The following is a 21,667-nucleotide window of genomic DNA, read 5'->3' as shown; positions in this document are numbered from 1 at the left end:
CCAGCCTGTCATTATTATCTGTGTGACTATGAGCAAGCTTCTTTGGCACTCAGTTTCCTCAAAGGTAAAATGAGCAGCTTGGACCAGCTTGATCTATAAGGTCCCTTTCCAGATTTAAAATTCCACAATGCCTACAATTACACAACTGGAGCTGGAGAAGGAGGAAGGTGACTATCGGGAAAATAATAGTCGAGTTCCTGGAAACCCCAAAGAGTAAGGGAGTGGGCCAGAGTAGATACCCTGTGAAGGAAGCTCCCTGGGCCCCAGTCCTTCTTATATCATCCAGGACAAGTAGCACTTCAAACCACACACCATCTCTTCCAGCTCCAAAAAATCCATCAGCGAGGATGGGACTTGGGGATTGTAGATGCCAATCCTCTCCAATGCCTATCACTGCCTGAATAATTTTCTTAATGCATAACTCTGATCAGGTCACTCTGATCAATAATCTTTAATAATTCTCAATAGCCACTTGTGGGAATTGCAGGTTAAAGTCCAATCTTAGCCTTGATTTAAAGCTCTAGTGGGTGCCTGAGACAGGGAAGCTAGGTAGCCCAGTGGACAGAGTGCTAGGCCTGAAGTCAGGAAGACTCATCTTCCCAAGCTCAAATCTGGCCTCAGACACTTACTAGCTATGTGACCCTGGGTAAGTCATTTGACCCTGTTTGCCTCAATCCTCACCTGTAAAATGGGCTCGAGAAGAAAACAGCAAACCACTCCAGTATCTTTGCCAAGAAAACCCCAAATGGGGTCACAAAGAGTCAGACGAGACCGAACAACAATTCAAAGCTCTGAACATCACCTGTGTTCCTACCCTGACCTTATACTCCTTCTCTTTCACAAGACTCTACAGGCTTGCTCTAAGTTAATTCCCATGCTTGTAATGTTCTTCCTATCTATTTTTGCATGTTGAAATCCTTCTAATTCTTCAAAGTCCAGGACAAGTGCCTCCTGCCTGAAGAAGGCTCCCATATCCCCTGAGACAGCAGTGATCTTTCTGTTCCTTCTTGGATCTCTCCAAGGATGCACCTTGTGCATCTTTCTTTATGCACCTGCCATGTTCTGACCTGTATCCTAGTTATTTATGTCCTGTCACACCCTTGAGTGGATCACAAGCTCCCTGAGTGCAACCACAGTGTCATTTTGTTTTTGTCATTTAAGTAGATCCTTCATAGAACTGAATTTATATCACAAAGTAGCTGAGTGACTTTGGGCAAGTAATTTCCCTTCCCTATGCCTCACTTTTTTCATCTGGCCCTAGAATATTTCTAAGATCCTTTCCATCTCTAAATGCTGCGATTCAATAACATCTGTAGATCTCAGGCCTCAGTTTCCTCATTTGTAAAATGAGTGGGTTGGACTGGATTACCTTTATGGTTCTTTCTAGTGCCACAAGAAAGGCATTATTATACAGTAGAAAGACTTTATATAGATGCATTTGGAATCAGAAGACCTGGATTTGAATCATAGTTTATACCTTTATTAGCTGTGTGACCGTGGGTAAGTCACTAAAGCTCTTTGTGCCCCATTTCTTCATCTGTATAATGTGAGTTAAAATATTTGTATTACTACATACAAGCTTAAAACACTCCATAAATATTAGTTGTTATTACTATCATGATGATTCTAAACTATCCACCTGTTCAATGTGACCAGGCCTATTAATACGTCCCAAAGTCATGTGTCCATGTGTTCTTTTAATTTATTTGTTCATTCCAAGTTCTGACTCTTTAGGGAGTGGGTAGGGGGAAAGTGCAGTGTCAGCATGCTTAGGTCAAACCACTTAGGAGGAAGCCAGGAGAATGAGCTAAAGACTGCTTGCTTGCCAGGAACTATTCAGCCCACAGTAGTGTCATGGTATGTGTGAGATTGGGCCTATGGTTTGGCCTGCCCCATTACCCACCTCCTGAAACCCAACCAGCCAGCAGAAATCCATCTCTTGCCAAGCCTGGCGCCTTGGGCATTCAAGCCAAGTGCCTTCCACTGCCAGACCCTGTCAAGTTTGTTTTCCTCCGTGGGTGACCTGACCTGGAAAACAGCCGACGTGGAGCTACACTCGCCCCCATTCTTGATTCTTACAGCAGCTAATTGAATGGTTGGGAGGGAACTGTGCCACAAAGCCGCCCCAGGGTAAGAGAGCAGATGCAACCGATTAATTACAGCTAGGGAGATCCAGTGGGATGTACCAGAATCAGGAAGCACTGGAAAGCCCAGGGGCTTAGCAGGGTAGGAAGCACTCCTGGCCTAACTTGGTTTTTTTACAGGGCAAGGCCTAGGTAGGGTTAGGGCATGGGGCCCACAGTCAATGCTGTGACAGAGATGGAATGAAAGGAGTGAACATAGAGAGAGGTTTTGGGTCCTGGAGGAACCCATAGGGGTGATGGTGGGCCTTCACTTTCACAGCCCCATTTCTCATTAGGAGAAGGAACTCAACTATATTTCCTCTGCAGGACCTTGCTGGTAGATTATGGAAGTCAGGTATCTAGCAATTAGACCTCTTCTGTTTGGCTCCCCAAAGCAGAAGGAGGCATCAATGATTAGATAACAATTAGAACTGCCCCAAAGTGGAGTGGGAAGTGCCTTGGGAAGTGGAGGGGGAACCTCCCTGGAGGTTTTCAAACAGAAGCTATATGACTACACATAGAGTAGCTTATAGTGGGGATTCCTTTTGGGCATGAGTTGGACCAGATTGGGGGGAGGGCAGTTAGGTGGTGCCATAGTGCATAGAGCATTGGGCCTGGAGTCAGAAGGACTCATCTTCCTGAGTTCAAACCTAGCCTTAGATACTTACTAGCTGTGTGACCCTGGGCAAGTCACTATACCCTGTTTATTTCCTCAGTTTCCTCATGTGTAAAATGAGCTGGAGAAGGAAATGGCAAACCACTGTAGTATCTTTGCCAAGAAAACCCCAAATGGGGTCACAAAGAGTAAGATGTGACTGAAAAACAACTGCAAAACAAGAACTGGACCAGATGGCTATTGAGGTCCCCTCTAATTGTTCAATTCTGAGAAGTGCTTCCTAGCCCCATTCAGACCCAGTACTGGCTATTTTACTCATTTGTTAGGGTTCATCAAGCAATAAAGATTCGTGACCCTAATTCTGCCTTTTAATTCATTGTGAATTAGCAGCACGAAACCTCCGGGTTTGGAGTCAAGAGGTGCTGGGTTCAAATTTGATCTGTGCCACATAAAATGAAAGGGCATGTTTGAATTGTGGTCTCCCTCAGTGAAGGGGGCAGCTGCATTAATGAGCTCACAGATCTATCAAAGTAGAGCAGCAAGTCCCTGTTCCCCAGCTGGATTGTTAAGTCTTTGAGGACTGGCTCCAGCCCCTGTCTTACACCTTTTACAGTGTCAATAAATGTTGGCTGCTACTGAGGATGAGGTGATTAAACTGTCACAGTCTAAGATCAGGCTGAGGCTGGGAGCTGGGACACCAGAGTTCTGCCCTGCCCTCTCTCACTGGCTTGATGTGGGATGCCAAGAGAGATTCTTTGCTTTCAGGGTTACTTTCACTTTGGTGAATTTTTGGCCCTGGCTGTCTAGTGAATGCCGGGCAGGAGGCATGTTGGATAAGATCCACGGGGATAATGGCTCAGGTTTTACAAGGCTTTTGTCCATATGGAAGCTCTGGGGATTGAGCTGGAGGTGGGAGAATGATGGGGGGGTAGGGAGAGAAAGAGATGGGAGATTCCCTTTTGAGTTGGGGGAGTGTCATTTGCATGGAGGGGGTGCCTCACCAGCTTTTCTAGCTCAGCCTGCCCAGTTCTTAGAGAACCAAGGGTTCACACGATCAAAGATTTAGAGTTGGAGAAGTCATCTGATCCATGGGTGTGAACATTGAAAATACTGTCAGATCCAGCTGATCTGCTGCTAGCTTTGCTCAACTACTCTTTCTTTTTTCTTTTTAGAAATTTTTTTGCTCCAAAGGATGGCCTTGGGGGTGGGGTGGAGAAGAGAAATTCTATATTTAGAAATAAAGACAATGTAAAAACAAAAGATATCTATTTGAAAAAACAAACAGACTCAAGAATTCGTTTGGTCCAATCCTCTTGTTTTACATATGAGGAAATGGAAATTTGTAGAGTGTTTTAATCTTGTATGTGGTAATGCAAATACCCACAGAGGTAAAGTAGTTTTGGCTCAAGGGGTATTTAGATTCAAAGACTGTCAGAGCTGAAAGAGTTGGATTTAAAGATGAGAAAATGAAGGTTCAGAGAGGGTAATGGCCTTAGCCAAGGCCACACAGCTGGGTAGTGGTACAGCTGAGTTATAAACTCAGGTCTTGACTCCAGGTTTAGGGCTCTTTCCATCTGTTGGCCCAGTCACTGACGAGGGAAGTCTGAGACTATATATCCAGCTGATTGTACAAGTCACCCGTAAGGGGCTTCTTTGGTTCTTAAAAAACCTGATTTCTGGGGAATGGTTTCCGAAAACCCTGGGAGGGTTTATATGAAACTGAGGTGAAGTGAGCAGAACCAGGAGGACAAGTTACATGATAACCAAGACACTGTCAAGATAAACAACACTGAAATAGCTGAGAACTCCAAGTAATGCGATGGTTCCAGAGAACTAATGATGAAACATCTGACAGAAATGATGGACTCAGGGTGCAAATTGAGACGTATTTTTTTTTTTGACATGACTAATACGGGAATTTGCTTTGCTTGATAATGCATTTTTGCTATCAAGGTTTTATTTTTTTCCCCCTTTTTTCCAACAGGGGAAGGAAGAGAAAGTAGATTTTTGTTAATTGGAAAAAACAACAACTAACAGCCCACCTTCCTTTTGCAACCCCATTGAGGAACAGAAACAATTCTATTTCACCCCATATAGACTCTCCTAGCACTTCTCTCTTTGACAGGCCCACTCCGCCCTTCGTTAGAAGACTCAGGCTGAATTTCTATCTATCTGAACGGCTGTTTGCTGATTGGTGATTATATCCTTAGTCACTGTATCAATATAAGCCAAGCTGCCTTGTTTCTCCAGTATATTGTATCAATATAATCCATAGGATCTCATGAACATAGATTTAGAGATGGAAGAGACATTAAAGGTCAACTCTTCCTTTTATAAATGAAGAAACTGAGTCCCAGAGTGGCTAAGCACATTATTCAAAGTCATATCACTAGTGTACGGCAGAGAAGGGATTTGAACCCAGGTCCTCTGATTCCAAATACAGTGCTTTTGCCACTACTCCATCATACTGTGTCCTCATTCTTTCAGATTCAAAAGCCACTGGGTCTGTGTTTGCTAATTCATGGCAATCTGGGACATGAAGGGAGAGGGGGAAGGTCGGGTTTGGAGACATAAGGACATAAGGAGCCAGGTGCAGGGACATGAGGCGCTTGACCAAGAAACACATCCACGGTAGCTTAGCACTGCTGAGCCAGGGGCGAGAATGTAAGGCTTTTGACTCCCAAGCGACGGCCTTCCCCCTCACGCCATGCCTCATTTGCTCTTTCCTTCATTCATTTATATGACAACCATGGACGAAGATCGCCGCACCACCTGCTGAGTGGGACATAAAGATTACCAAGCTATGTCTCTGGCATCATGAAGCCTTCCTGAGCTTTGGGATAATGGACTTTTCCATTACTCTTTCCCTTTTCCTTTGGGTCACTCACTCATGTACACCCTCGGGGGCACAGCCTCTGTCTTCTCTAAAATACCTCACATCCAGGGGCTCCATAGGGAGTATCTATCGCTGCTGACCCCTGTACACAGGGTTTCAGGCATTTGCTATGGTCCCCTCGAGGGTTTGGGCTATTACCTCTCCCTCCCAGCTGCTCAGTCTCTTCCAATGTTTGAAGATAGTAGTGTTGACCCCATTGCGGCAGAGTCTTTGTCTCAGCCTGTCCCAACAGAGTGGAGACTGGAGTAAATAGAGGGCCCCAGGGAAAGTAGGAGCAAAATAGCAGTTGGCTTTTCTACCTTTTCTCAGAGTGTGCCTCTGGGGGTGTGTGTGTGTGCATGCATGTGTGTGCTCATGTGTGTGCCCATGTGCACACACATGTGTCAGCTCCACCAAGCAGGCTGGAGCCCAGCTGACGAGCTCAGCAGGAGTCTATGGCATCGACAGCCCCAGCTCTTCAGCCCTGCATGAATCCTCACTGTCTTAGCTGATAGTACATTCAAAACCTAATTGTTATCTCAGCAGAGTAACTCCATTATTCATCCTGACACTATCCCCCTTTAGCTGTTTGTTGCACTGATGTTATATTAATGAGGCCTGCAAATAAATGAACAGGAGATCAGAGAGCTGCCTTGTTTCTCCACGAAGCTGGATGACTTATTTATTTATTTGCTGGGAACTTTATAGCAAGTCATCCCCATGGCCTGGGACAGCTGGCTTATGGCCTCTAAGGCGAGGTTTGGTGCAGCATTGCAGATAACTATTCACAAATGACCCAGCCCATAAGTCCCTTTATAAGTCTAGTTCCATAATGAAGGAAGATGGGGAGTAAAAGAAAGAGAGTCAACTTTTTTTTAGTATGTGAGTTTATGGCAAGGATGGCAAGAATGTTTAGTATTGTGTATAGCTGTATGCGTGAGTCCTAGGAGTGCTGGTCCTATGGTCAGGGAGACCTCTCTCTGATGCTTAGCATCTGTGTGACTCTGGGCAAGTCATTAAATCTAAAAGGGTCACAGGAAATTCCGTATGGCTTACCTACAAAGCCATAATTTGTTAATGAAATCTCAGAAAGGGGGAGTGAAACTAGTGGAGTTAATAAGATATTTACAAATTACATTTTGATTTGGAATGCAATATTATGACATTTTTGGTAGGAGCAGCTGATTTGTCATGTAAATTATGATTTTATGTGATAATAGTTTTATATCTGTATATAGCAAACAGCATGTGCATATAAACATACATAGTCATTGCTTTGTATATGTATATGCATATATAAATGTGTGAGAGAAAAAAGAAAGGAAGAGAGAGAAAGAAAGTGAAAAAGAAAGAAAGGGAGGAAGGAAGAAAGAAAGAGAAAAAAGAGAAGACAGATCAGTACAGTGGAAAGAGCCCTGGATATTAAGCTGGAAGATGGGGGTTTGAATCTCAGCTCTATCATTTCCCATCTTTGTGACTTTGGGTAAGGGATTTCACTTCTCTGGGCATCAGCATTTTCATCTGTATATTGAGAGGCCTGGACTCTTCCAGTTCTAATCCTGTGATCCTGTATGTATATGTATATTTATATGAATATACTTTTGGTCTGGACCTGGGATTTCATTGATTTTGGGAGCTCACTCTATCAGCAGATCTGTCCCTTGCTTTGTAACTTATCTTAGAGGGTTGTCTAGAGCCCTGAGGAAATAAATGATTTCTCAAGATCACACAGCCAGTATGCATCAGAAGCCAGACTGGAACCTAAGTCTTTGTGGCTTTGAGGGCAGCTCTCTGTGTATTAAGCCAGGCCGCCTCTCTGTGCACATACATATACATACTTGAGTACCTGAAGGAAACATGATTTCGAGGGTGTGGGTATTCCTTCCACTGACTTAGATGGCACCCTCTTTCAGGCTTAGCTGATGGTCTTTAGACCATTTATGGTCTAAAATTTCATTGTCCTCTGGTCAGTCTGGTATTGGGCCTCTTCACCATAGCTAAGTCGGTCCACAGATGACATGCAATCTTATCCCAGGGCCCTCACTCAAAGCTTTCCATCTCAGTAGACACTTTCAGAGCTTGTGCTTAGCTTTTGAGCACCAGAGACCACCCCCATACCACAAAAAGACATTGGAGGAGGACTTACATAAAGTTTGCATCTCCTAAGGCACACACTGAATTGACAATAGCTGTGATCAGAGGATTTAGAACTGGAAGGGACACTACAGAAGATGACCAAAGATAAAAAATCTGGAAAGTGGGTAAGCCAGCCGAGGATAAATGGAAGCCAGTTGTAAAAGCTACTCTTTCCTTGTCATAAAGGCTGCCTCGCTCTAGTAAGGTATTGATTTGCAAGATGCTTTCAGTTCAGAACATGAAGAGATTCTGACTCTCAACTCTCACCCCCACCACAGGTGCAAAAGGTGAGGAGGTGCCTGGGATCACCAGCAAGGTGGCGGAGTGGGTAGAGTGTTGGGCCTAGAGTCTTCCTTAGTTCAAGTCTGGCCTCAGACACTTACTAGCTGTGTGACTCTGGGCAAATCACTTCACCCTGTTTGCCTCAATTTTCTTGTCTGGAAAATGAGTTGGAGAAGGAAATGGCAAACCACTCCCGTATCCTTGCCAACAAAAACCCTAATGGGGTCACGAAGAGTCAGATGGACCAACCATGAGATCACCTCAAGGACCTGGGTTTGAATCTCAGCACTGTAACTTTATACTCGAGGAAGCCATTTACTGCTCTGGGCCTCAGTTTCCTCATCTGTAAAATCAGGGGGTTAGATGAGATGATTTCTAAGGTCCTTCCCAGAGCCAATCCTATGAAACACCCAGACCAAGTATAGGCACCCACCATCCATCCCATTTCTAGCTTGCTCTGCTTTCACTTTGCATTCCTTTCTACTCCAAATGAGTAGCTGTGAACCAATTTCTGACCTGTCCTCTGGGCTTTTCCATCAAGCTGAGATGTCTGAGACATCTGAGCATCTGGGCTGGGAAATCTGGGGCTCAGGTCATTATTTTGGCCAGACTTCTTATTAATCTTCACAACCAGAAAATGTGTAAATTAAGGCTGATCCTGGTCTCCCCTCTAGAAACAGCCTGAGATGATGAGCCCTCCTGCCCAGGGGTGGCTGGCCTCAAACATGCTGACTGGGTCACCTCATGCCTTTCTGTAGTCTTTAATGAATAGATCGTTGTTCCTAATTCTGCAGAGGAAGCAGGCTGGGTTGAGGGGATCCTGATCCTTCATGCCTAGACTTGCCAATTTTCTCTAATTCGCTGAGAGTCCCCTAGAATCTTCTGGGAAGCTCTGTACTTGGGACACTGGAATATCCCTTCCTGCTCTGGATGGAGAACAGAAGAGTAACGTGATTCTACCTGGTCCAACTCTTTGGACCAAATCTCCAAGGACTGGAATATGCAGACTTCCTAAGCCTCATCCTGTTCTAAATTGGCAGTGGCTTCCTGGTCAGATTTGTGGGTCCTTGGACAGAATGATCATGGGCAAAATGGCTGTGCTCTGTGATCCTCCCTCCACAGTAGTCACTGACATTTATAGAGTACTTTAAAGTTCTGCCAAGTACCTCCCATACGTTATCTCATTTGAGCCTCAAAATAGCCTTTGGCGTAGGGACTATATTGGCCCCATTTTGCAGATTAGAAAACTGAGATGCAGAGCTTCTTAAGTCACATGTAGGGAGGAAGGGGATCTTAGAGGCCATCTAATCCAACCCTCTTACTCTACAGATGAGGAAACTGAGGACCAGGGAGACTGTGAGGTGCTCAAGATCACAAAGATTGTCCTTTCTACTACACTAGCAGCGCTGATGGACAGCCTCAAGGCAGGGAAGAGAGATGAGAAGGTTCGGTCCTGAGCTATATAGCCTACAGGGCAAGCAGGTTCTGGTATCCCTTGTGAGGTTAGAGCTGGAGAATGACCTCAGGCAAGAGATGAGGCTCGGCCAAGAGGTCTCTGCACTGCTGTGTTCTCAATTATCAACCGTATGGAAAAGTGCCAAGGCAGGAAGAGGGAGTGCTTGTCTGTGGGCGGGTGCTATGTGCTCATGTGTACGGGCCTAGGTGAGTGCCTGTCACGTCAGAGAGCTGCAAAGCCAGAAAGAGTAACAGCGGCTGACAAGCACAACGATCTGTACAAACTGCCGTACACCTTTTCTTTCATCGGATCTTCAGAATAAGCCTATGAAGGACAAAGTCCGATGTTACAGGAAATCATTCCCATTTTATAGGGAAGAAAACTGAAGCCCCAGGAGAGATGCCCACTCCAGGTCAAGTCCAGTAAGAGGCAGTTACGTAAGACAGGACCCAGACCTAGATCGTCCCACTTCAAGCTTCCAATCCACCCTACTGTCTAAGGTTATGGGACATCGTTTAGGGATCTGGGCTAGATGGTCTGCAAGGTCCCCTTCAACTTTAACCTTTCATTTTTTAGTTTAGAAGAGGCAGCCCCGAATAGCGGAAAGAATTTGGTCTGGGAGTCGGAAGCCTTGATTGTGAGTCCCTGCTCTAATTCTGGCTGAATAACTTTGGGCAAGCAGCTTCACGTTTCTAGGCCTCATTTTTCTCTTCTGTAAAATGGGGACAATACCTGCTGACCCCCATGCCTAAAAGAAGCACTGTGTAGAGACTATCCTAAGTGAGATTTATCCTTCTCAGTGGAGAGATGGGAGCATGAAGCCTGTAGACATTAAGCGACTTGGTGAAAATCGCATAGTAGCAGAAGTAAGACTAGATTCCAGGTTTCCCACAAGTGTCTCAGTGTGCTCAGGGGTGTGTGTGTGTGTGTGTGTGTGTGCCTATGAAAACTGTGGTGGGACTTGGACAGTGGTCATTCAGCCAATAAGCATTTATTAAGCAACTATGATGTGCCAGGCACTGTGCTAAGTGCTGGGGATACAAAGAAAGACAAAAGAAGACCCCTGACCTTGAGGAGAACACAGTCTAATGGATAAGCACACTATCCAAAGGGTAAACTGTTCCCATAGAATCTGAACTTTCCATTTCAGCAACATGTTGTCAAGGGAAGTGCACTAGATTTGCAGCTAGAAGATCTAGATTCAAATCCCACACTCTTTGTATGAACTTGGGAAACCCACGTCAACTTTTTGGCCTTCCATTTCCTCATGTCTAAAGCAAGGGAAGTGGACCAGATGCTCTCTAACATTCCTCCCATCACTAGCACTGTGATCCCACCAGTGTATATGCACAGCTGTGTGACTGTAGGCTTCCACTTTTATTCTCTGTGCCTCGGTTTCCTCATCTACAAAAAGGGGAGTTGTACTACATTATTATTGATTGAGGTAACTGATTGAGAGCTGGAAAAACACTTTGGAGGTCATTGAGTATCTAAGGTTCCTTCTAGCTCTAAAATCCTAAACTCCGTGGCCTGCTCTCTTCCAAGGGGATTTATCCTCTCAAGGGTGTATTTCGCTTCCTCCTTCCTGAGAAATCTGTTCCCCAGATTTCTACTTCCTAAATGGGAGTAGTTCACTTGTTCCTTACTCTGAAGGTCCCAGGTCACCTAGGCTTCCTGAAATGCGGGGAGCGGAAGGGGTTGGGAGAATCAAGCACAGTGGGTCAGGAATCTCTTGGGCTTTCAATCATTTACAGTTTTCCCATTTTGGGGGTCGAACAGGTGACATATGTGCACTGAGACACACACACACAGTGCTGACAGCCGAGGTGGGAACAGCCTGAGATAGCTCCCGAGGGAGGCAGCATCATTATCACACCAGAGTTGGCTAGGAAAGAGCAGATGGAGAGTCTTGAGGGGGTCCTAACCTGAAGTTTATGCAAACTGGAAAATCAATAGGTTCTTTGACTCATCCTACCTGAAGCTGCCAGGAAGGCTGAGTCTCTAAGGGATAGGCTTGGTTGCCATAGTGACAATGGGGAGGGGGGCTAAGGGAAGAAGAACACATGTCCCTTAAGACAATCCCTCCTTTTTCTAAAGGAGAAGGGTCCTCACCAGGTCATTTCATTCATTCCTATCATTCAAGGCAGGATAGAACCAAGCCTAGACAATTCAGGAAAGGACCTTTTCTGGATGTGAAATTGGATTATCCTGCTCAGATATAGTCAGTCCCCATAGAATCTCAGAAGCAAAGAAGTGGGGAGACCCATCTAGTCCAGTCCTAGACCAGCTCTGTGAATGTTCTCACCAATAGTCCCAAGCCAATGGTCTCCCAACATCTGCTTGAAGACTTCCCCCAGGGCTGGCACACCTCTCCTCACTGTTCCAGAGGTGGCCTGGACCTGTCCAGGGGCCCATTTTAAATGGATCGTCTGTGATAGCGAACTGTGTGTGTACATGTGAGAGGTGGTGGTTATGGGGAGATTAATAAGAGAAGCAATAGTCCTCATAAATCCTAGTGATTAAGAGACTGTAAAAAAATTCTTTGCAGGTTGCACCAAGTTGAGCAGAGACAGCTGACTATGAGCCCAGAGGGATGCTTAAAAAAAAAAGTCTTAAAAATGACTTTTGCAGGGAGATGACAGGAGAAGCAGGGCAAGGGTTGGGAGGAATAAAATGAAGGAGGATATTTTAGCTTATGGGGAATGAAAGGCCTCTTGCAGACATCCTGCCCCACAGAGGGGCTGCTACAGTGAGGGAGGCCTCTCAGAAGGCCCAGGCCTCTCTGCTTCAAGGGCTTCGGTTTCCTTAAGGGCCTTACTTTTCTCGGTCCATTGCTTCTGGTTGAATAAAACTAATGGGAGACACCTCAGCTTAGGGCCCCTACCCCCTGCTGATATATTATCTGGGAAAATCAATTATAGCCTAATTACCTCAGGGGGTTAATTAGCCTCCGTACAGCTTGGGTGCCCTCTAGGAACAGGCATAAAAAAGAAGAGGATTGCAAGGATGCTGCTGTTCAGTCGCTGGGACAGCTCCCTGGCTGTTAAGGCTGGCCTGGGTGCAAAGCAGCAGAGGGGGCCTCTGGCGGGAGGGAGTAGGAAAGGGCTAGCGGTCTGTCGGTTTCTGCTAACATCCTCTGCATTGCCCAGAGAGCCGGCTGCTGAGCTGGATAACTGCTAATGTAAAAGAACAAGGGAACTGTCCAGGCTCTCAGGTCAGCACACGTGTCAAATCACTAGGATCAGAGAGAAAGCACGGAGCTGTAGACGCAGCTCGGGGAGCTAAGCCGTTTTGGGGCACCAGCTGGAGACAAACACCGTTCTCCGGCAGCACAGTGTCTCAGGCTAATGTTTCTTTCTTCAGCAAAGGAGATATTCAGATCACATCTGTATTGGCCCTGGGAACCAGGTTTGGGGGAGGCAGCCACCACATGAATAAAAAACGTGTGTCTGTGGTACTTTTAAGTTTCCCAAAGTATTTCCCTCACAATGACACTGGGAGGGAGGGAGCATAATTGTTATTGTTCCCATCTTGCAGATGACAGATAAAACTGAGGCTCAGAGAACACGGAATCACAGAATCTAAACTGGGAGGGACCTCAAAGGCTACTGTGTCTTACCCACGGATGGGGAACCTGCAGCCTTGAGGCCACACATGGCCCTCTAGGTCCTCAAGTGTGGCCTTTTCACTGAGTCCATCCTTTTATTAAGGGGATTTGTTCTGTGAAGTTTGGATTCAGTCAAAGGGCAGTACTTGAGGACCTAGAGGGCCACATATGTCCTGGAGGCCGCAGGCTCCCTACCCTGACTCTAACTTATAACTGGAAAGAAAGCCCCTCCAAAACATCCCCAATGGGCCGGCAGCTAATTCATTCATGTGAAAATCACAAGAGAGAGGGAACTCCTTACCTCCTGAGAGCATCCTCTCCACTTCTGGCTATCTCTCAGACGTGAAAAGGTTAAGTGGCTCCTCCACAGTCATGCAGCTAGCAATGCTGGGGACAGTGGTTTGCTTTTTAAATGAATTTGGATCCAGGTGCACTAGCCTACAGCTTCCCTAGGGGGATCCAGATTTCCTTTAACAAGGGATCTTGCTGCTTTGTGAATGTACTGAAATCGATAGCAGTTAGGAAAAAATCTAGATTGGGAGGGGAGAGGGAGAAGGTTACCTATTTCCTGTCCAAGTCAATCCATCTGTTAGGGCAGGAGGTATGATTACATTAACGATGATGATTAGCGGTAGCTAGGTGGCACAGTGGATAGAGTTCTAGGCCTAGAGTCAGGAAGATCTTGGTTCAAGTCTGACCTCAGATACTTACTCTCTGTGTGACCTTGGGCAAGTCACTTAACTTCTCTTTGCCTCAGTTTCTTCAACTGCAAAAGGGGAATAATAATAGCACCCATCTCTCAGCACTATGTAAATGCTATTTAATATTTATATAAATGCTATTTAATAATGTATTGAATAATATCAAATTTTAGGGAAGGAAATAAGTATTTAAATACAGTATAGTCTAAAGCTCATAGGATGATAAAAGTTTGAATTGGAAAGGACCCTAGAAATCATCTCATCACATCTTTCCACCTTAAAGAGGAGGAAACTAAACCCAGATAGTATGATTAAGCAATAAATCAATCAATCAATCAACATTTATTGAGTGCCTACTATGTGTCAGGCACTGTGCTAAATGCTGAGGATATAAAAAAGAGGCAAAAGACAGTTCATGACATCAAGGAGCTTATAATCAAATGGATTTTCAGGTACAAATTTCTCTGAAATGGGTGGAAAATGAACAAGGTCTGCTCCCTTTGTACATACAGGAAAACTGAGGCTGGGGGGAGGGGAGTGAGCCATCTGAGGGTTCTATGATTCATTTTTATGAGGTGGAGATGAAACAGTATCTTCCTTTGCTCTTGATGATGGACAACAATGCTACCTGCCCAGTCTTTTATTCATCCCAACCATTAGAAAATATGCAATTAGTTTCCAGCTACAAATGACAGCCCATGAATAGCAAGTCGCTAAGGATGATGAGCAGACAATGCAACCTCAAGTAAAGTACACCTATTCCTCTCCTGGGCCATTCAAGCCTGAGTGCAGCTATATTTTCTTATGCATTATCTATTCATCTTCCTTTGTAATTTGCTATTCAGGAAACATCATTTTTCTGGGTAACTAATTATCTGTTTCTTCCCATTAAAATGCACAAACAAGTTGGGACACAGAGAAAACCCTGAGAATGAGCAGTGGGGCTAATCTGGTCCCTGCCTTTACTTTCTTATTACAGTTTCAGCTTGGTGATTCTAAGCTAATTGCAGTCACCAAAATCCCATTTCTGCTGAGAAAAGCTAAACCTACTCTCTGAAACGCTCCCCTACTGGGGAGCCAATTTTTCATCCCCACCTGGCTCGGTTAGCATGGCAGGGAGGACAGGCTATCTCCATCATTGTCTTCCAAGGTTGTATGCACATGTACACACACACAGGCATGGATGGATGCCCCAAAGCTGTACATATCCACTCCCTAGCCACATTCACACAGACATGTCACAGCTGCATGTACACAAAGCTACTTTTAAACACTCTGCTGCACCTATATATGCACCCCTGCACATCCCCACACTTTGTATACCCTAATACACAAAGATGCACAGTTAGTTTACTGCCTATGTGACCTTAAGCAGTCACTTCTCTCTGGGCCTCAGTTTCCTCCTCTGTAAAATGAGTGCATTTGACTAAGGTCCCTTCCATCTTTAGAAACATGGTCTCTGAGGCCCCTTTCAGCCACAAGTCTCACCATGAAACCTATATTTCAGATTTTATTACCCATTCTTCTGTACCAGCTAGTTGGTTTGCTATCCCTTTCCCAAACTTTCCAAACTCTTAATGGGTACAATTAAGAGTTTTCTTTATCTATTAATAGGCAGGAAGGTTGTCCTTTGTGTAGAACATTTACTGAATGAGAAGAACTTTTTCTTGAGGAAAAAAATCCTAATGGAACCTTAATGGACTTGATGCATTGATGATAATGGTGGGGATATATGAAGTGAAATAAATGCCCTGAATCATAGCAGATTCTCTGTCTCTCTGTGGAATGGTTTTGATTTACAGGGAAATCTTGACCTTTTTGTATTCAGGCCATCTGGCTGCCGTGTTTAAAATGCTCTCCCTCCTCGCCTCTGCCTGTAAACTCTCTCTCTTACTCCAAGACTCAGTTCAAGTGCCACCTTCTCTGTGAAGCCTTCCCTGATTGCCTACCCCCAGCTCAAAGTGTTCTTGCCCTTCTCAGATTTTCTTAGAGCACCATGGAACTTTCTTCTCTGCCTCTATCACACTTCTCTTTGTATACATATCTTAGGAAAGGAAAGGAATGAAAGGAAACAAGCATTTATTAAGTACCTACTATGTGCCAGGGACTATGCTAAGTACTTTATAAACATTATCTCCTTTGGTCCTCACAAAAACCCTGCAAGGTAGGTGCTATCAGTATTCCCATTTTACAGTTTAGGAAACTGAGGCAGACAGAGGTTAAGTGACTTGGCAAGAGTGACACAGCTAGTAAGTGTCTAGAGATTTGAACTCAGACTCCTGACTCCAGGCCTAGTATTCTATCTGAAGTGATACCATCTGCCTTATAGAATTATAGATTTAGATCTAGAAGAGACCAACAGCTCCAGATTTCCTCCCTGACTCTGTTTTTTCAGAAAAGGAAACTGAGGCCAAGGTTAAATAACTTACCTAGAGTCATACAACTAGTAAGTATCTGAGGTAGGATTTGAATCTGGGTCTTTCTGATTCCAGGTCCAGTCCTCTATCCACTATACACGCTACTTCATATCACATTCCCCCTTAGCAGATTTTAAACTTTTTAGGATTAGGAGCTATGTCTCTTCTCCTTCTTGTATCCCAAATGCCTAGCCAGTGCCTTGCACACAGTAGATGTTTAATAAATCATGTTTGAATTGCATCTATAGCATCATTGGCTTCAGAGTTGGGAAAGACACTAGATCTGTCCTAGGATCACAGATCTAGATGGCCACCTAATCCAATCTCCACATTTTGCAAATGAGGAAACCAAGGCCCAGAGAGATTGTGACTTGCCCAAAGTCACACAGTTAGTAAGAGATAGAGGCAGGATTTGACTTCAGCTCCTCTGAATCCATGCACAGTCCTCTTTCCACTGCACCACAAACTCCAGTGAGGACCAGAGAGAGCAGTGATTCAAACCCAGGTCTTCTGACTCTAAATCTCGTGCTTTGTACACCAAGCTAGGTTGCTTCCTGTGTAAGAATGTGCTATAAAAGGTGGAACCAATGAAAATTTCCAGTTTCCTTATAGAGCAGCAAAATCTATACTTAATATCCCCATAAAGTGTTAGAGATCTCTTGGGAAGACACAACCAGTGGTAAACCTCCTGGAATTAATCCTGTATGTGTACAGGTCCATAGACAAGCATGCATATCCATATATACACAAAGAATCACCCTTCAATGAATACAGTGTAAAATCTCCAGCATTACCCTCATGTATGTGTGTATGTGTGTATATATATAATATATATAATATATATATTATATATATGTATGTATGTATGTATATATATGTGTGTGTGTGTGTGTGTGTGTATATGTATATATGTGAAAAATCTATATATATACAGCAGGGTAAAAGCTTGAAGAATCTGATCCAGCTTTGCCGACAAGCATGTAGATTCACATACGTGCAAATACAAACAAAATTTGGATCAGGCAGAGTCCTGTAATGGGCAATATCCTCCAAACTGAACACTCACCTCTGTGATTTGAGGGTTGGTGCACTTGACATTGTGACTGGACCAGTCAAGCCAGGTGGGGTTGGAGCAATGTTGATGGAGGGTACATCTGCGTTCACCACTGCACCAGCCGCACTCAAACTTCCGGTCAGCCTTGAGGCAGAGGCCACAGCTCTCCCGTTGGGCTGCACATTTGTACAGGTGGACTGTGGACAGAAGTGAACAGTCATACCCTGTGCTGATGGCTGGAAACTAGGAGCTCTCTTTCCCTAGTTTTTGTCCTCTACTTCTGAGTTCAAGATTCTCTGATAAAAGCTGTCCCCATTTGTGGATATGAGAAATAAAATGTTACTGGATTTGGAGTCAGTCAAGACTTGTGTTCAGATGCTTGTTGAACTGAAAATTCTGTCCCTGACACTTTATAGTTGTATTAACATGAGTAGATTGCTTAGTCTCTCTGAGCCTCAGTGTTCATCTGTGCAAATGGGCATAATAGCTGTAGTACTGACCTCACTGGGTTGATGTGGGGATCAAATAAAAAAAATGCAAAGTGCATTTGCAAACCTTAAGTATTAGATAATTATGTGTTATTAAATGCTACCAATCATAGTTATCATGGCTAATAATTATAATCAGAACCAGCTGGTATCTACCTGTAATATCTTTTTCAAGCTCAAGTATTATGGATTTTGTCCACTGAATTTTTATATATATTCATTAGAAATAAGGATGGACAAGACTGATTTTCCCCGTACAGAATAGGAAAAGCGAGATTCAGAGGGGTTTACCAATATCCCCAAACCCCACACGATGCCAGTGCTGGGGTCAAAATCTGAACTCAGAAGTCTCAAATCAACAATGCTGTCTATATTCTGGGACACAGATATAGGGATGCAGCTTGCTTGACAGCTCTGCTGGAGTTGCAAGGGGCTGAGTAGAAAGCTGTGATGGGCCCCTGAAAGACTAGTAAGACCTGACAGTATGAAGCCCCAAATAGCTTTGTTCATGTTTCTGACTTGGAAGGCACGACCCTATTTAGTACAATCTAGCTATTTAAAACTTTAGTAGGATGTATTTTGGAGTTTATAAACCCCTTGACATGTGAGCCATAATAGCTAGAAATTACCTCACCAGGCCAAAGCAATCAAATTCATTTCAGCTCTTAACTTTCTGAGTAGGTTTTAAGTGGAGTAGGTAGGGATAGTGTGTGGGCAAGCTGTGTTCTTACCCCTAGTGTCTAGATAGTGGCTGGAGCTCTGGTCAGTTAGGTGCAGAGGTGTTTCTCTGTTGGGGTTTGATAACAACCTCTGAGGGAAAAGCCATATTTTCTAATCTTCCCAAAGTCTTCATTTGTGACTCATCTATGTTTTCCATAGCCTATCCCTTAGTCTCAATCCCAAAGGAAACACTTAAAGGTTTGGTGTTTCTCCTTGACTTTATTACAAAAGTTTCTTTACTATATGAATATATTAAATATAAATTATATGTATGTATGTATATATATATGTACACACACACAAACACACACACACACATACACACATACACACATACAATATATAAACAGGATCTTCTAGTGATGGGGATAGAAAGGTACTAGTCTTCTTCCTTCAATCCTGGAAGACCGTGTTTTATAATAGTTAGAGTGCAGGATCTAAAAATCAATTCAATTCAATTAACATTTATTAACCATTTACTTTGTCTATTTATATAATATTTATTGATTAAGCATCAATGTGCCAGACATTGTGCTAAGTGCAGGGGACACAAATAAGAAAAAAAATATACTCCCTTCCTTCAAGGAGTTTATAATCTAATAGGGGGAAGAGAAGACACAAAAGGAAAAGGAACATTGAGATGATCTGGATATAGAAACTGCTTCTGACAATAGCTACGCCATCAAGATCAAGATCTCTGATCTCAGTTTCCTCATCTAATGATAAGACTGTGGTACTTAACTCCCAGGATTGTTTCAAGGTTTAGATAAGATAGTGTATGGTAAGTGCTTTGCAAACTTGAAAATGCTATATATATAATGTCAATTATTATTATCTTGCAGCCAGAGCTGCAGGGATGTGACAGCTTGGATGGAGTGGTATTTCTTTAAGCTCCAGGTGCAAAATCAAGCTCTGGGAGTCAAGCCCAGAACATCTAGCAGGGGAAATCTCTCCTGTCTCTCAGCAGTGGGGAAATTTGGCCTGGAAACTGGGAACAGTAGGAAACCTTTCTAGCTCAGTTCCGATATCCTGGTTATGAAGGATTTAAAAGAAGGGGAAGGGAAAATTATTGAACTTTTGGGCTATTGGGATATTGTCTATCATCTGCCTGATATGCACATGTTCCCTTAGAAGGGATGATGAGGTAGGTACAGATGTAATTAATGATCACATTGATAATATTTGTGTGGGTGGAAGCACCAGGGCTCAGTCAGGTGCAGATGGCCATTTTCAACCTATTGGGAATTTGATTCGTAAGTGGTTAAACCTCTAGGCGATAGAAATTGGGCACAGGCGAGAAAATGCTGAGCATGATGGGAAGAAAAGTGGCTATTACCAGGTAGGAAGGGGAGGGACCAGGGATGATGGTTCCAGCTCCTCATATGAATTAATGGAGTATGTGTGTGTGTGTAGTTATTTAACTTTGGGAACACTCAAATTACCATTGTTCCTGCCAAACATGTATTAACTTGTATTAACCTGAAATCTCTTTGACTTACTTTGTACGTAGTATTTTGTATCTACTTCGATGTGCATATTTTATTTCCTCCAATAGAATATAAACTCCTTGAGGGCAGGCATTGCTTTGATTTTTGCTTTATATCCTCAGTACTCGGTGCATAATTGGCACTTAATAAGTGCTTGTCTGATGCACTGTAATTTGACTCTACTCTCATATTACTGGTTGTATTTGTAAAGAAAATCCTCTCTACCTGAGTCTATTTCAATTGTGAAGAGGCAGTTCAGAGTCTGGGAAAAGAAAAAGGATATCAGAGTGAGGGCATCTGATTAAGTGATTTGGGGGTGGATACTAGGTTGATACTAGATCCTGGGAGGTGGCAGCAGCCTCGTGAAGAGACTTTTGAGAATCAGCTTTTGTTAGTAAATAAGGCACTAGGCCAAGAGTCAAGAAGACTTGGGTTCAAATTCTGGCTCAGACATTTGCTAACTGTGTAAATCGTTTAACCTGGAAGCTCCAATTGTGCCTCAGTTTCCTGTAAATCTGTATACTGAAGAGGTTGAATTCAATGGCCTCTTCAGCTCTCCATCTCTGATGCTCTTTCTGATCTGTGACTCCAGTGTAGCCATGGATTCATCAGAGTCCCATTATAGGTCTAGGAACCTTTATTTAGTTACAAAATCAGAGATCAGATGTTTATGTCATAGAGTGAGTGGGTCAAAGTCTTTGCTTCCCTTCTCTGTCCTCATAGGATCAGTTGCAACCTTGGTCCTTCCCTCATTTGGACTCAGTTCCTGCTGATGGTTTGGATTGGGGACTCAAGGACAAGGCTGGTGATATTTGATAGGTGATGAGTTATACACTAGAAAGGTTGGGGTAACCTGGTTCCCAAATCCCTACAGAGAATTCTCTCCCACCCCCATAGCACTCTCTCTTCCTAAACTTTCCTTTCCATGTACCTCAGGAGAATAACTTTAAAAGTCCTCTCTGTGTAATGACCCAGGCCAAATGGACAAGAGAACAAGTTGGATGGAAAACAATGTCTCAATTTCCAGGGAAGCTGGCAGGGCTCTCCTGCCTGCTGTTCTAATAGATCTGATTCCACAGAACATTTCAAAGGCTCCATGAGTCAAAGGATAGGAAGGAGGAATCGGCAAGCCACGCAGGAAAGGCTCTGTTTCTAATAAAACATGGTTCCCCCCATGGAACCCCTTTGATGGCCCCAAATGTTGCTTGTAGATCCGTTGAACTGTTCCCCAAACAGAGAGGATGCATTCTTCATGGCACAGTGGCTGCCTGGATCTTCTCCCTTCTGCCCTGCCCTTCCCCAGGGTTGTTAAGACATCAAAATGCAACCAGAAAGTTGTCACTTACCTTTTAGGTTCTCTGGATTGTCAATGACAAAGTTGCCATTCCATACTACGGCAAAGTCCACGGCCAGATTGCTGATGTCCATCCCATCATACTGGTACTGAAGGGAAAGAGAAACAGGCATGGCTTACCAGGATGTGGTCGCCTGCTCCCAACCTAGGCTCAGCCAGAAGTCCCCATCCATCTGAGGAGTAAGGTAAGCCCTATGCCAATAGTGTTGGCATCTTGGGGGAATGGATATTACAACAGGGAAGGCATGGCACTCAGGGGAGAAACCCACAAATTTGCCCATCTTTGGGTCAGCATAAGTAAGAATGAGTGATTCCCCAGGGGAGCCCCATCCCTATCCCATTCGTCACTAT

At 44.0% G+C, this 21,667-nt stretch overlaps 1 protein-coding gene across 1 annotated transcript in view; it reads right to left on the bottom strand.

Annotated features, from left to right (window-relative positions):
• Positions 1-21,667, bottom strand: part of PLXNA2 (plexin A2) — a 309,803-nt gene that overhangs the window by 56,619 nt on the left and 231,517 nt on the right. The window contains 2 exon segments of the mRNA XM_021007813.2: positions 17,280-17,464; positions 21,309-21,405. Coding sequence (XP_020863472.1) covers positions 17,280-17,464; positions 21,309-21,405 — 282 coding nt within the window.

Source organism: Phascolarctos cinereus, unplaced genomic scaffold (assembly GCF_003287225.1).
Source record: "Phascolarctos cinereus isolate Bilbo 61053 unplaced genomic scaffold, phaCin_HiC Scaffold_5;HRSCAF=322, whole genome shotgun sequence".
In the NCBI taxonomy this organism is placed as follows: domain Eukaryota; kingdom Metazoa; phylum Chordata; class Mammalia; order Diprotodontia; family Phascolarctidae; genus Phascolarctos; species Phascolarctos cinereus.
This window is presented reverse-complemented; position numbering and strand designations above follow the sequence as displayed.